The 16,891-nt window shown below is 42.1% G+C and overlaps 1 protein-coding gene across 3 annotated transcripts; it reads left to right on the forward strand.

Annotated features, from left to right (window-relative positions):
- The first annotated feature begins 601 nt into the window (after positions 1-601).
- LOC133014269 (protein rapunzel-like) lies at positions 602-10,548 on the forward strand. Of its 3 annotated transcripts, none has more exons than XM_061081463.1 (3): positions 611-698; positions 7,969-8,032; positions 8,156-10,548. In XM_061081463.1, the coding sequence occupies exon 3, from the start codon at positions 8,183-8,185 to the stop codon at positions 9,359-9,361; it is 1,179 nt and encodes a 392-aa protein (XP_060937446.1). In that variant the 5' UTR covers positions 611-698; positions 7,969-8,032; positions 8,156-8,182; the 3' UTR covers positions 9,362-10,548. The 3 variants fall into 3 exon arrangements, with proteins under 3 accessions (XP_060937444.1, XP_060937446.1, XP_060937445.1); XM_061081462.1 differs by lacking the exon at positions 611-698 and adding an exon at positions 4,542-4,625; XM_061081461.1 differs by lacking the exons at positions 7,969-8,032; positions 8,156-10,548 and adding an exon at positions 2,302-4,288 and having other exon boundaries at positions 602-698.
- Positions 10,549-16,891: the final 6,343 nt, after the last annotated feature.

Below are 16,891 nucleotides of genomic sequence, written 5' to 3' on the forward strand. Positions count from 1 at the left end.
TTTTGTTATTTTGGGTGCTAACGTGCTCTGAACCCAGGGAGCTGAATTCTGCTGTGTGACCCACGCACGGCCTCATGCCACAGTCGGAGGAACCGGTGCAGTCGCCATGGGAACCTCGTTCAAGCCACAACAAGAGGGGTTTTGTCCTGATGGTCCACTTCGCTGAGCCCCACTGTGACTGGTCGCCTTTTTACTCTCACTCTCTTTGTCTCTCTTTCTCAAACATGCACACACACACACACACACACACACACACACATACATACTTGCACATGCACAAAAACTAGCAACAATTTTTTTTTTCCCCCAGGGTGCATGGTGTCCCTGCATGGGGAGTGTTTACAGGATGTTATCTGTGTCAGTGACGGCCCCTCATCCCTCGGAGTGGGTTTCTGAGGAATGCTGGAACGGGATGGAGGAGTTCCAAAAGGGGGAGTGACGAGCGAGAGAGAGAGAGAGAGACAGACAGTTACTAGGAGGGAGAGAGGGAGAGAGAGAGACGGAGAGAGAGAGAGAGAGAGAGAGAGAGAGAGAGAGAGAGGGAGAGAGAGAGAGAGGGAGAGAGAGGGAGAGAGAGAGAGAGAGGGAGAGAGAGAGGGAGAGAGTCTATATATACATCCCAAAGAGGCTGGTGCTCACAGGCACAGCTGGACTACTGGATAACTGGACTCTATCCCACTGGATATTTATCTAGAAAGGTGAGTTTTATCTTCCTTCGCTTTAATTCTTGATTCTGCATCCCCATCATATACTTCACCAATTTACCATCAGAAATAAAGGAAGGAAGAAAGAAAGAAAGAAAGAAAGAAGTGAAGAGAAAGAAAGAAAGAAAGAGAGAGAAAAAGATAGAAAGACAGAAAATGCAATTAGAATTGTTTGTTCAGCTTTACTCTCCATTATTGAACGTGGCCTTTATTATATTTATTGATTTTATATTGAATCTTCCCATAAAAGTTGAAATTCTCTGCTGTTGAAACACGGGCCTGATTCCAGTGAGGGTCCGAGGTCGAGATGAGTCCTCTGGGGGATGTGGTTTTGCTACAGACGCACGTACGTGGTCTCCATTAAAGCTCTGGAGCTCCGTAGCAAAGTGTTTCACGGGGAAAGAGGAGACCAGTGTTTGATCAACTGTTTGTGTGGGACTCGCCTTTTTTCTTTTCTCCTCTCATAAAAACGTATTTTACTTGTTGTGTTAAAAGAAGACAAACTTTAGAAGATATTTCCAAGCAAAGAGCAAGATAATTACTCAGTAAGTATTTTTCCTTCGATGTTATTTATTACATTTTTTGCCAGGATTGGGATTTCAGACTGTTATGTAATTGCACCTTCATTTTTTTTATTGTGCACTAGAGTGTTATTTTCATCAGCTGGTTCACACAGAAGTGTGTTAAAAAACACACACACTGATAACATGTGACTGAATTAAGTAAATCTAATTAGTGCGGTTATAGGAAACGTTGTAAAATGACACCACTGATCTCATCACTGCAGCAGCTCCTGCTGATCCTAGGTTCTTTGGTTAAAAAAACAAACCTGCATTTGTATCTGTTTTTCACAGAAGCCATTAAAAAACCCGATATCTCTACAATGGTTTTAATTACGTCGAGGCTGTAATGAGGAAATGAAGAGTGTGATTGCGTTATTGGACAAGTGCAGTGGGGGGGGGATTTTCTCCTCGGCCCTGGGTGTGCCTTTTTCTTAACTGGATATGGACTCCAGGGAACGGGAGAAACCAGTTAGGTCATATTTTACGCCAGATACCATATTACCGTTTCCAGCGTAATTCCCCTCCTTTCCTCCCCATGTTGTGAACATCTGTGTTAGTTTTGGGTGTTTGCTATTGTTAGACCAGAGACATAATGACACCCAGGAGGGCCAGTGCTGCAATGTTGCACAAGACCTCGCGTCATAATTCATGAGCACACAAACCATGTTTGATATTTGTTCTGAGCTGCCATCCGTATGTGCCTTGTTTGCCTATCTTCATGAGCGGTTTCTTTTATTTTGTCAATGCCACCAAGGTTTAAAAGAAGGAGTCCCTGTCATTAGCTGCGGCTCTGAGGGTGCGGCATGCAACTCGATGCCTACATGTGCTGACATGACCTGCTGCTGGCTCCATTGTAGGATTTTGTTTGTCAGGAAAATGTCCTGTGAGAAAAAGAATGACTTCAAATCAGCTGATGGATTTTTTGCTTTGCCAGATCTAACCAAAACCAAAATAAGAGCCGTATTTTCTGTGAAATGCCATAAAGTCACGCTATCATGAACTTTACAAGGGTGTCGTGTTTCTTCTTCTTTCAGGCACCACCAAGGTCTCTGGCTGTGGAAATCATATTAGCTTAGTTAGTGTGATAAAACCTAGTGCGAAGATGAACAGTGTGGCAGATTGGCTCGTCCAGAACAGGGACAAGATTGAGAAAGGTGTGGAGATCATGGGGCAGGCCTCCGAGGTGCTGGCCTCCACCGTGGGCCAGCTTCATCCCATACTGGAGGCCGTGTTCGTGGCCTCGGCCGAGCTTCTCAGCAACCCGGACGGCAAAGAGGCTCGCTACCTGACCCAACAATTTGAAATGGTCAACCAGCAACTCGAGGGAATCCAAGATGAGATCGATAAAATTGCCCTGGAGCTGCAGAAGACGTCGATGAACAAGCAGAACTTTGACCGAGAGGCAAATATGCTCAGCCAGTACGAAAAGTTCCAGGACTTCGTCAACGCCAAGCCGAAGTTCCGGGAGAAGAAGATGCAGAAGTTCCTCAGCCATTACGAGAACACAGAGAGCGACTTGAACCTGGACTCGCTTTACAATTCCGTCACCGGGGAGAACACCGCTGGAGACCCTCTGCTGGACACAGTGGTCGCCACAGAGCAGAGAAGCAGACGAGCAGTTGAGGACTTCTGTGCCCGCCTGAAGAAGCTTTTTGTAGTTGGCATTATCGCCGTCATGGGCCATGCTGCCCTCAAGGAAGGGGCAGTGGACGAGGACATGGTGAAGAAGTGGCAGGGACGCATGGAGGACGTGGAGAACCTCATGAAAGCCGCAGTGGATGACTGTACAGAGAACTTTGCAGAGCAAGCCAAGGCGGACATGGAGCACCAGCTTCAGGAGCATTCCGGCAGTGTTGACGCCAACTTGACCAAATCCCTCCTGGCTTCACTTGTTAAGAAATACGACTGGGTGAACTGGTCCATCAGGGCCTTCAGCGACAAGGAGCGCGTGTTCTTCTTCAACTGGCTGGCGGGAAAGAAGTACCACGGCAGCGGAGGCGCCAACTGGTTTGACATTCTGACCAAGAACAAGATCAAAGTGGTGGTCTCCTTCTGTGTCAACCCCAAGCCCTTCAACAAGAGACAGATCCAGGAGCAGCTGGAGGTGCAGAAGATGAAGGGCAACATGATGACAGTGGCTCTGACTTTGCACAAGAACTTACCCAACTGCCTGGTCCACGCGGTCAGCCATTACAAGGAGGTGGTGGAGACCAACAACTTCCCTGAGGACTGTTACTACTTCAGCAAAGACAAGAGAGCCTACCTGTGTATCCACCCTGAGTAGGCTGAGAGAGAAAAAATACACATAAACTGTAGCTGCATACACGAAGAATCAAAGCTACAAATACATTCATGAATGTCCGGAAATCAGATAAATCAGTTGAAGACATTTAGTCGTAAACATTTTCTGTGTTGATGCATAATCTGTTCTGTCTGCTCTGTTGGAATTTTATTCTTTTACAAACAGTGTAAATCTTTCCTCTGCTTGATGATACAGCAGCTTCAGGGTGGCATAGAAATTTCGGGGGCCTTGCATCTCGGTTGGTTATTCTGGAAAATATTCAACTTATAAATCCCCCCCCTTCCCATTGACCTTCTTGTCAAAGCTACAGAACAAATGAACGTGCACTGACTGACGAAATGAAATGAAATGAAATGATCCTGTCCTTTTTAATTGATGACTGTTGGGAAGTGAAGAAGATTTTAGTTATATCAGAAACCAACTTTACCTTTAAGTGTAATGAACCATATAAAGATTAGATATGACCAGGGGTGGGCAATATGACGATATTAGTCTGCCAGCTGATATATCTACGGTACCTGTTATCCCTAAATCCATTTAATACCTCCAGGTGTATCACACAAGTGACCACTCCCGGATACAAATGTGTATTTAATAAGTAAAGTTATCCAATATCCAAAGTTTTTTTAAATTTGTTGCTGCTTTTGGTGCAATATTGTGCTGCGGGGGAAATCTTTATTTGTTTCACTTTGATTTGCAATAAACAACCAATATATGAATGTTTCTGTTTTCACTGGTTATTACTCAGTTACTGGTTATTTAACAGCACCTTCTGGATTTCAGCCAACATGTCAGTGTTTATCAAAAGGGTGGAGGTTTCCTCAGAATTAATAACAGCTCCAGCAACAACCTGTTATACTCACACAACTGTTTTCCATCCACCGCCCAACTTTGTGTGTGTGTGTGTGTGTGTGTGTGTGTGTGTGTGTGTGTGTGTGTGTGTGTGTGTGTTGGACTGGGTGTGACTCTGCTCTGTGCCGCGAGGAGCCACATGACCAATAGGAAGAGAAACTCTCTGGAAGTGTCTCTCTGAACTTCTTCCGCAAACTCTTGAAGGTGAGTGTGATCTAAACCTCTCAAAGTGAACCGGGACACGTCGAGTAACTGTTGAAGTAACGACGGGGACACGTTACTGGGGAAAGTTCGTTTCACTTTCATCCACGTTACGCGAGGGTCTCGTTAATATAACCGTGCGTCTTTTCCTCTTTTACGCACGATCCGCTGCCTTTAAAACTCCAAACTTACTCACCAAGTAATAAAAGCAGTTTCGTGTAATAACGTGAAACAGGTGATTGGATGATTCTGCACATTTTGTTAACTCAGGTTAAACTTTGAAGTGTGTATCGCGCTGCGGGGGCGTTGGTTTCCAGCTCCGAGAAACTTTTTCCAGGAAGCGTCGAACTTTTAAAGGCGCTGGTAACCAAAGCTCGATCTGTGGTGTTAACCTGCCATGTTTGTTTGCTTCTCGGGCCTCAGGCTGGAGGAGATGATACAATTAGAGGCCTTGTTCTGTGTGGGATCGATATGTTCTCCATTAACAGAAGCATTAACAGTGGAGAGGGTTTTCTCTCTCTCTCTCTCTCTCTCTCTCTCTCTCTCTCTCTCTCTCTCTCTCTCTCTCTCTCTCTCTCTCTGTGGCCACACTGGCTGAGCGAGGGTCACATGACTCAGGGAGGGACGCAGCTCGTCTCTGTGTTCAGAGGAAGAATCTGGGACTGGAACTGGTTAGAATCTGTCCAGAGCCAAATGGTTCCCAGTGGCTGATGTGTTCAGACTGGTTTCATTATTCCTTTTAATCCTAATTCTGTGAGAGGAAGTACTTTTTATAAAATGTCTATAAGGGAAGCATGTAATTTGAGCTCATTGCATTTCATAAACTAGTATTAACACTTTCTGATTATTACTTGTAATACCAATACCATCAAATATGACTTGTCACTAATATAAAAGTACAAATGTATTATCAGCAACATGTACATAAGATATTGAGGTACTGCTCAGTAAAGGTACTCTGAATGATATGTAGTTATATTGTAATACTGTTGATACGGATGTTTCATTGGGCAGAATCTTGCTGTTGCAGCTGAGGTGGAAATACCTTGAATTTCTTTATTTGAAAGGTTAAATAGGTTTGTTCTCTATTTTATTCGTTTGCATTCTTATAAACTTCAGGCTTTGGTCAACGTGATCTTACACAGTTATTTAAAGGAGAATAACTACAGTGGAAATGATAGTTTTTAGTACAATTGCTCACAAGTGTGTCAAAGGATCCCACCGAGACACTTGCTTTATTTTCAGTGGTTAAATCTTTAAAGCATTGTTTGTATTTTATATGATTATACAGTTATAGGTATTTTTTGTCTGTAACACGTCTTCTAGGGGGGAATACGTAATACCACACAATGGGAACAAGTAAAAGTGTGTCGGAATCTCACTTTTTCAGTATAATTTGTATTTCCACTATGTCTGAATATGAATGGACATACAAGTGAAATTCTGTGCTGCCTGTGATTATCAATAGTCTCTGTTCCGTTAGTTTCTGCAGCGCCTTGTCTCTGAAAATGTGATTTCTCAGAGCACTTTTATGTTTGAGTTAACTGTGTAAAGGTGCCTCACGTGCACTTAAGACTGCAGCAGCTCCACAACCCCAGGGAGGATGAGAGAGAGAGAGAGAGAGAGAGAGAGAGAGAGAGAGAGAGAGAGAGAGAGAGAGAGAGAGAGAGAACAGATCAGTGGAAAACAGGAATCCCAGTGTTATCACGGTCAAATCAAATAAGATGCAGTAACTGTCATGCTCTGACATCCTAATGGAATCTCGTGTACTTTGTTGTGTCTGTTGTCATATCTTACAAGGAAATTATTCAAGAATTTTGAGTCTTTCATCTCACAAACGTAGCTCGCTGTCATTTCAGATCTCAGTTGTTGGTGTTCACATAACTTAAAGAAATAGATGGTTTGTGTTAATTTCTTTTTATGACAAGTCTGAATGAAGCTGAATCTGTAGCTTAGCATAATGACTGGAAACAGGGGGGAACTGCTAGCCTGGCTGTGTTGAAAGATACAAACCTGACAGCTCCTCTGAAGCTCATTGAATATCATACTGGATATTGTTTGTTTCACAAGCACAGAACTGAATGCTAAATACAGCTCATGTTTTTAAGTTGGGCGTTGAGTCACTGCTCCGAACCAACAAATAGTCACAATGGGGCGATTTTACACTTTGGTTTTTGTGTAGATTAAAGATTGAGACATAATATGTTAGTTACTTGATTTAAGAGGTGGCTGTTGACAGATTGTGACGCCTGTGGACTGAGGCAGGTTATAAACTAAGCTTTTACTGTACACTCATACGAGTAATGTAATAAGTAAGTCTATCACCACATTTCACAAGATATCAAACTGTTTAATTTTAAGACGTGTAAGGTGATTCATCTTTGGTCTGAGATGTTGAAATGTAATCAGAGTTATAGAATCCGTCGCGGCTGCAGACGTGTGCGATCAGACGGAGGAACAGTTCTTATCTTCCCCCTGTAATCTTCTGCAGCGTAGCCAGATAAATCCCCCGGGACCGAGCGGACCTGCAGCAGAGGGACGAGCAAGCTGACAGGTTACTTTCCATTGTCTTGTTGCCGTGGTAACTTGCTGAGTTCCACTGTAAAACGCACCCTTGCCCAGCAGGTTTCACCGCGTCCACTTTATCACTTCCCACGCCTGCTGTCTTCGTATCGACTGAGGCGGGGGGGGGAGAAAACTCTGCTGCTGCAGCTGCGGCCTCGTGAAACCCAGAAACCTGGACAAGACGTAAACATTAACACGGGACGAGGTTCATAAGAGCAATGATATATGATCTGACTCTGTGAAGCCCAGTGACTATTTCTGCAGACAAATTTATACCAGATTGTCAATAATTCCACCCAAATAACCCGTTTCCAGTTTTTTATAGAAGGACATGTCTGAACTTGCCTGAGAAATCATCTGTTCCTACTCTCAGTGACTGTGTTAGATTTTCCAAGTGATGTGCTCATCTTGTATTTAAGGTTCATGTTTGGAAGGGGAGGGAGAGGTGAGCTGCAACATGCAACTTCGCCACTAGATGTCACTAAATTCCACACACTGAACCTTTAAAGGTTTCTTGTTGACAATTTCCTATTTTACAGCATATTATTTGACCATATTATGTATTTTAGTAGTAGTCCTGGTGAAGCTCCTCAATGTTTCCTAATATTCCAGAAACTTTATAAACTTTGAACTTTCATGAGCCTTTTAGTGAAACAGTTAAACCCACACTGCGTTTCCGTCACTGCTGAATTCCCTTTGGCATTGTTGACTCATTGCTCACTGGGTGTGACCAGCAGCCGGCTCTGAAGCTCACTCGGTTCTTTCTCTCTTTTCTTATCAGTTTTCACCGTGTGGTGAGAGGAGCAGGAGAACGAGCCACAGGCCGACAACACTGCCACAGAACTGTAAGTGAATCCACTAAACCCAACATTTGTTTCTGTCACTCCTCTCGCCTCTTTTTATTTAGCCAGGGTTGTATTTCTCTGACTGGATCAACTATTTCTAACCACCATGTTTTTCCTTGTCAGAATCAGCCTGGAACAACATCAGCAAAGATGGCAAACCAGCTGCAGATGCTCGTAGCAGAGAGAAAGGACATGGTGGAGACTGTGATGGAGGTGTTTGAGCAAGGAGCCGAAGTGGTGGCCAGTATCGCGGGTGACCTCTTCCCCATTTTCGCCATCGCCGCTCCGATTGTCAAACTGGCTCTGGACAATGTGGACAGCAAAGAGGCCACGTTCATGAAGGAGCAGTTTCAGAAAGTTCGGGAGCGTCTGGATGTGGTGTCCGAGGAGATTAAGCGGATCAACGATGAGATCAAGAAGAGCGGAATGGATACTGCGTATTTCTCACTGGAGGAGAACATCACCAATCAGTTCAGGAAGTACATGGACATCCTTAACGCCAAACCCAAGTTCAGAGAAGTCAAGAAGAAGCTATTCCTGGATCATTTTGCCAAAACGGGGGGCGACAAAAACCTGAACTCCCTCTTCAACGCTGTGACGGGAGATAACTTCTCCGGGGAATCTGTGCTGGAGATCACCCTGAACTACGAGGAGAAAAGTCGCCGGCCGGTGGAGGACTTCTGCGCCAGACTCAAGAAGCTTTTCTGCATCGGACTAATCGCTCTGTTGGGCCACGCCGCTCTGAAGGGATACGACGAGGAGGATGCACTCCTGAAAGTCTGGGGTGAGAAAATGACCACTATCCAAGGTAAAATGAACACTGTGATCGAAGACTGCATCGTCAGCTTCCCCAAACAGGCCGAGCTGGATTCCCGTCGACTCGTGAGAGATGAGTCGCACCTAACCAGTCAGCAGTTAGCTGATGCTATCATAGAGAGCCTGAAGAAGAAGTACGACTGGGTCGGCTGGTCCGTGCGTGTATTCAAGTCGCCTTCGGGCATGTTCGTCCAGAAGAAGAAGGTTTTCCACTGCCCAACGGGGAAGAGTCGCTTCCAGGTCCCTTCATCGGATGAGAAACTCAATGTCTGGGTGTCCTACAGCTCCTCGTCTGAGCCTGTGGACGGGAGTCGCATCCAGCAGCTGATCGAGAGTCAGAAGAAGGTCACGGTGAAGGCTGTAGCTGAGTTCCTGTTTGAGGAGTTACCCGGCGACTGCGTGGTCCACACGGTGAAAACCAGCAAGGACCTGGCCTGCTCCTGGAGCTTCGAGGACGATCTCCACTACTGGGAGGAGCACAATAACTTTTTCGTCTGCGTTCACTCCGCTTAAAGTTTCAGATGCTCCAAAAACTCTCAAGTCACTCCAGTTGCTTGATGTTTGCACAGATGTAATCACTGAGTCTATTGCGGCCTCTCATATTACACATTTTGTGCCTTAATTGTCTTTTGTAAGTTAATCTTTCTCCTTTTCTAAGTATGTTTGATATTTGTTTCTTGCAGAGATGAGGTGCAGAAACCAACAGGTTTTTTTTATACTTCCTGATCTCTTATAGTTGTGCTTTGCTTCCTTCCTCAAAAGAACTCACCTCTTGTGACTTATGTTCTAGTTTCCTCTCTTGGTATGACAGTTGTGGATTTGGAAATTTGACAATATCGAAGCTAAGAGACTCTATTTTTAGATGATTGTATTTTCTACCGTAGTCGTAAAGTTCTGGAGGATTTGCTGTTTTATTACAGGGGGATATCCTGGGAAACAAGAATCCATCTGTCGTCCACAGATCATGTTTTGTAGTGATAAGCAGTGACCTCACCCTGCTGCAGACACTCAGAGTCACATTCACTCAAACCAAGAGAGAAAATGGCTCCTGACGTTAACACAGACTCTAACATGAGAACTTAGTCTTTTCCTCATCTGAGAAAAATAGTAAACCTCATAACTGGCTGCAGGAAAGCACAAGAAAGAAAAAGGCCTCAATCAACATGGCACCCATGACACTTTATTTACATTCCGAGGCGTTGTGATGGCAACACACTGTTTACGTGCAGATGCCTTTCATAGCTGTGGTTGTGACACATCCTGACTGGTGTGATACTTATACCTGCTCGAAAAAATCTCTACTTCATTTACTTTTTTAGAATATTTACTTTTTTATTTAGATTTTGGGGGATTGTATTATCTAAATCTATATAATCTAACCACTGACACTGCAGAAATATCCTTTGCATCACTGACCGGTTCTCTTTGTGTGTCTTATTGAACACCACTGAAATCGCTTCCTTTGTATATTGTGTTTATTACCTTTGTTGGTTAAATTCATGTCTTTCGAACAAATTATCATCTGTTAAGAACAAGCCCAATATTTACTTTAATTACTTTGGGGTAATGTTGCACCTTTGTCTTTTCATTCTTCCATTTGCATACGTTGTGTTTGGGATATGAGTCGTCCAAGGTTCAAAATGCTGTTGGTTCAGCAGTGAATGTAATAAATCTTCAAAATAAACTCAAGTTACACATCATCGGTTTGTATGATTTTTTGTTTATTGTTTCAAATGAAAAAATATATAATTGCTAATATCTGAGCATGTTAATTTATCCAAATGTGTGTATAATCATTCTCTAAACTCACCATGTTCACGTTCTTGGTAACATTTTATTTTCCAAGAATCAACACATCACAAGTCCCCTTTGTATTGTTGCTTTAAGAAATATTTAGACATTTAATAAATCTCTAAGACATAATTTATATACTTTTTGCAACTTATCTTTATTTATACTGCAGCTTCAACTTATTATTCATATCATAACACTTATATGTACATACAAATACAATGTTATATCACTTTATAAATTAGTCTTTAGGTGGTGTTAAAGTCTATTAAATCTATTCCTGTAACATGTTGACTCTTAAGCTGGAAATTATCGAGCCCGATCCCTTCTGGACCAGACAGCATGTTAGTTGATTCGAGGTTCAAATGGGAAAGGTAATGAATTAGACAAGTTCAATGTTCAAAAGTTTCACAGTAATACGTTTATTGTATAAGAACAATACTTACAGAGAATCTCTGGGGTTCTGCTGGACACGTCACCAGGTCACTGGATCATGTCGAGAAGCAAAAGCCCCCACTTTTCCAAGTCCACAGTATTTGTAAAAGACCCAGAGTGCAACACAGAGGTGGTTCTTTTCTTGAGGGCACTCAGCAATTGGCCAGATGTGTACTGTCTCTCAAAGTGCAGTTTTTGCAAGCACATCATTGTGAGAGAAGGTCCACTCCACCAGGTGTCTCTCACCATTGTGCCTTTATCAAGAAGGGAGTTTTTTACAGTGGAGAGACCCAGCAGATTAGACCTTAGAGGAGGATTTCATATGTTTTTCCCATAATAATTCATGAAATAGTTATTTTTTTTTAGTCCGGGCACATCCTCTCTCCTTCCTGCGAATCCGTGCTTTCATTATCTCAAATCTCAAGATGAACTTTCCTTCTCACGCTTTCCCCAAACTGCACTTTGTAGTCAGATTAACACTCAAATGGTTGCACTCTGTGTTTGACCCTGTACCTGAGGCCAGAAATTATATATCACTCCAGGATAAAAGAAACAGTTGTAATATTGTTAATTCTATAGACAACACAGCTAATATTGAGTCACAGGATATAATGTAGGTAGAATATAGCAAAATATATTCATAAGATAGAGAACAAAACATAGATATCTCAACAAAACCTGCACAAAATAAGTGTTTTTCTGACACAGTAAAGTCAGACGTCAGTATCAGGATCAGAGTAAGTAAAAACAAGAAGTACTATATTAATATCAACTCCTCTGAGGTGTCACAGTAATATACAGCCGAAAGAGGAAGAGGATATTCTGGTTTGTTGGTTAGGAAACACCCATAGTGCTCAGTAATTACGTGGTTGTGGCTTTTCTATCTTCGGCACATAAACTGGTGTCCCTGCAGATTGTCACTCCCCCGGCTGAAGTGGCCAGACACAAACCAACAAGTGCAAAGGAAAACAAGTGAGTTAGAGCCGTGTCTAAATGTACATGTTACATTTTTTCTTAGCGTGGACGTTAGCAGAAGGAAACTGGGTCAAGAATCCAAGGTTTAAATATAAACATTTATTCAAAAATGTGATATGCTGATATGAAGTTTTTGACTTTATGATTGAATGAGGAAGCACTGTGACTAAAACAGTACCTTAATTAATTTAATCCTCTGCAAAGGTGATGTCTAAATGCTGAATTTGACCTCTGACCTTTCATGCCAGCCTGAAATTTTTTTTTAAATTTTTTAACACATTTGACTTTATCACAAAATGAATGTGGCGATAATGAAATCAATGAAGAAGAAAGTAAGTAAGTAGGTTTCTCACAATGAGAAGGTCAAACACACACTCTGCTTTGTTTGGCCATTGAAGCTTGAGAACTTCTGGTGTAGTGCTACATGTTCAAGGTCATTTTAATTTATTTATCCAGCCTGTTATCACAAGAAAGTCTCAACAAACTGAGAGGAACCAGGGAAAGTCAGAAACTGAGGCCAAAACAAGAAAAAACTAATACTGTGACATTCCTTGAAACAAATGGAGCAGGTGCAAGAGGACAGTAACATGGATAAGATCAGGTTTAGGACAAGGGAACTGCTTCACATGATTCTCAAATAAATAGTCATAAACTCACAGATAGAAGGGATTTCTGCTATGAAGCCTGGCAGGGAGGAGACAGAGCTTGTTGTCTGGATACCTGTTTGCCAATGGAACGAAGCTGAGACAGCAGGAATTTAAAGTTTCCATTTGCTTCTTAATGAACCGAAAATCTCCAATTTTCCACTGGCAGCTCAGCCACTTACATCAGAGCTCGCTCACTTGGCTGCATCAGCAGAAAAGAAGCTTTCAACAGAAACAGCCTGAATTGATCCACACGGACAAACTTTTCCATTCGTCGAAGTTTGGATCTGAATTTTTCTGGTGGACTTAAAAAAACTGTAAAATCTCACAAACTGAATGAAAAAGGGATCGAATGACAAAGTGAAAACAATGTTATCAGTTTTGCATTATTGCAAAATAAAACAGACATAGAGTTTAAAGGTATAATAATAATAACCACAGACTATCAGAGAGTCTTCTGGCACAGCTGCTCCAGGCTGATTTCTGTCGGCGCCCGGGTGGGTTGAAGGGGCCGCCGACCCAAAACGGTTGAATATGTGAAGTGATGCTGTTAATCAGACCAGAATTACTCTGCCATGAATATGATTTGGCCACAGAGTCCTGCATTGAGCGCCGGCTCCATCAGGTGACCTCAGGAACGCAGAAAAACATCACGTGGCAGCGGAAAGATTCGTCCGACTTGCAGGAAGACATTGTGCTGGCACCCGGCACCACCACGCAACCCGGGACGCAGACTTAATTCAGCGTGAATGGGAAAAGCAGCCATTTTGGTTTAATCAGATGGTGCATGTGGGCGGTGAGTGGGAGGGGCTTGGTCTCTGAAATGCATGGTCAGCTCAGTTCTCTGAATGCACCTCAGTTCAGGAGCTTGTGTTTGTCTGAGCAACGTGGACGAGACTTCAAAGAAAACCCAACGAAGTTAGTCAGACACTAATATGTTCCCATGTAAACGTCCATGATTACATCCTTGATCCTCCTGAAGGATTGTGGGTCTGATGCAGTTACAGCCTTTTCAGTGAAGTGTTCCAGCAGCGGCATGGAAAACAAAACGTCTTACAGTTCACAATCTTGAAGAGGATTCTGCTCGTCTCAGGCGTTGGGTTACACCTCAGGGAGGATTCCTCTCACTATCAACTTTAAAAGTCTTCAAAGTTTGTCCTCTGTAGATATACAGTATGAACAACCAGTTGGATGTTCCTCTGTTCATTTACTTCTTGTGTATCAGAGAAGTTTGCTTTCAGCTCTATGGGCTAATGCTGCTATTGACGAGACAAACAAATTAGCTAATGCAGCTCTGTTTTATAACTGTAATGAATCAAATGACTTTTTCTGTTTTCAGATATGAACTTAATAAAATAAAAGTGTGTCTTGCGTCTTTCTGGAATAAGCAGGAGAAGATTGTCTGAATCAAACGTGGGGAAAAGCAGCAGGAGGCGGGACTTAATGTATAAATTATTTTTCTGCACAAATCACATATTTTTGTTTCCAGCACATCGACACCAGCGTCGACTGTCATCACCAAAACCTCTCAAATCTCGTTGACATCCTAACTGGTGTCACCTTCAGGTAATGCTCCTCTTTCTCCTCCTGTTTATAACACGTGTCTGTGTTATAAACGTCATGGACACGCCCACTCTACAGCTGCCCTCAGGTCTACAGATCTTAATTCTAAAAGACCCCCTTCATCCCAGCAATAAACATTTCTGCCTGCTGCCGTCTGGCCGACGGTACCGCAGCATCCGGGCCCGCACCACCAGGCTCAGAGACATTTTCATACCTCAAGCCATAAGACTTTTAACTCCTCTGAACTGCAATAACTCCACCAAACTAGCACCCTGGAATATCTGCATATTTGCACCAGCACCATAATAAGCATATTTGAATATTTTGCACTACTGCACAAATTGAACATTCATCTGTAAAGATATATATTTAGATGTATATATTTTATTTTCTATTTTAAATTTTTGATATTCTATTTCATTTTTATTCTATTTTATTCTTTTTTTTTATTCTATTTTATACTATTTCCATTTTATTTCTTTGGGTTGAAATTACTGAGCATTGCTTAAAGAGAGCGTGTGACCCAAGCATTTCATTGACAGTGACTACTTCATGTTATCTCTGTTCATTTGAGAATAAAAAATCTTGAATCTTGAATCTTGAATCTTGAATCTTGAATCTTGAATTCATAGCTTGTTGGGTCTTTTCTAATAGTGTCCACAGTTTGCTGCAGTGCCACCATGTGTATTCATGTTTAGACTGAGGCCTCTGCTTCAAGTAAACTGACAGAGATGCAGAGTTTATGATAAAAGAATCTGAAACCAGAAACCTCTTGACTTTTACTCTCTGTGTTCATACACCTCGTCTTCACTCGCCACCTCTGTCGCCGTCTTCGCCCTCGTTGCTGTTCTGTCCTCACTCCACATACCAATGTCAGGGCAAGACTGGACAGGTTGGTGTGGCACCGCAATCCGGCTGTGTCAAAGGAAGTTCTCTACTATGGAGCATTAGAGGTGCTACCACAGTTTGGTCTGGGGATGTTATAAAGACCATGAGGCGTCTTCCTCATCCTCTCATACCTTTAAACCCCACTGAGAATAATGACTCTGTATATCTGTCTTTCATTAGAAAAACAAACGATGCAGATTTTACAGCTCCACCTCTTTCATCAGTTAAATAATCCCAAACTGGTTTCTCTTACTCTGCAGGTTAATTCCCATAAAGAGGAGGAAACACTGTGGTTAGATACCTGACTCTCAGAAACACTCAGAAAGAAATAGCTTGTGATTTTATCATGCTGTCACATGTAAGACATTATTTTAGATGTGATAAAAAAATCCCATATAACCTTGATGTGTTTTCTTTTGCATTTTAAATGTAATCAATTCTAATCAGCTCATGTGACTTTTGTGTAAATATCATATTTTGTGTTTTTCTGGGTACGGGTGTAAAGCCTGTGGATATTATGTTTGAACCTTTCTTAGTTTGTTTTGTGAGTTTGCAAAGAAGTACAAGACAGATTTCCATGAAGCTAGATAGAAGGATGGGTCAGGGAAGAGGATCGTTATTTAGCACTGTAAAATAAAGTGTTTTTCAAAAAATATCTTTGATTTCTCTTGATTTAATGGATCTTTTTTTTTTTTTAAACTAATCAGGAATGTTGAGGAGACTATTATTTAGAACTTTTTTGTTTAAGTAATTTGGTCCACATCCAAATAAAAATCCAGATCTGGTAAATGTAAATATGGTTTTATAAGGGGACTGTTCTGCCTTTTATTTTCTCTACTATTTATCTACTGGTCCTGGATTCAAATCAGAAACCTTCTGTTCACAAGTCAGTTCCTATGACTTTAGGCTCACAGCTGGAGAATTGTGAGAATTGCATTCAAATAACATTCGTACAGTAATGTTCAACTTAAATATCTCCTGTGTTTTCTGTTTTTATTTTAAACTGTTCAAACTATCAAATAGGAAACAATTCATTTCTTACGTTGTTTGTTGGGGTTAGTGTCTCTTTGATAAGACCTGTGTTTCTGGATGTTGGCTGTGGAAGCTGTACCTTTACATGCAGATTCCTGACATCACTCCTTAGGATTTATGATACATGAACAACACAGACATACCTGTGGCTCTGCCCTGAGCCACGCTGTGTGTTTGTAGTCGTGTTGTGCAACAGGAATTCAACGTGAGTCAACTTGCACGTCCGAGGCACCTGCTGTCATTTCGAGTGTAGTTGGCTGAAAACTAAAAAACAAGACAGGTGCGTCTGCGATGTTCAGATACTTAATTCTGAAAGTCTGGAGGAAAGTCTGACTGTGTGCATATTGTTGTGTGAGGCAGCAGTTTGAGGATGTGTTTTTGTTTTTCTTACACTGCAGCAGAATCCCACAATTTCCTGTCAGCTCAGTGAAGCTATTTTAGACAACACACAGTGCAGTGAAGGTCCGAGAGTCATCGGGGATTTGGGTTAAAAAAAGTTCAATATATATCAATACATGGCTTTTGCATTGTTTGAGCACAGAGAGGAGGTAAAACCCATAATTGATCTACATCTAATTAGTAAAATGATCTTGAAGAAACACCAGACTCATCAGCCCATCGTTCACTGGGACCAGACGAGAATGAAGATGTTCGTGAATATGTTGAATATGTTGAATATGTTGAATTCTTCTCAAATAAACTGTGCACAAGAAAA

This window comes from Limanda limanda, chromosome 11 (assembly GCF_963576545.1).
Source record: "Limanda limanda chromosome 11, fLimLim1.1, whole genome shotgun sequence".
Taxonomy (NCBI): domain Eukaryota; kingdom Metazoa; phylum Chordata; class Actinopteri; order Pleuronectiformes; family Pleuronectidae; genus Limanda; species Limanda limanda.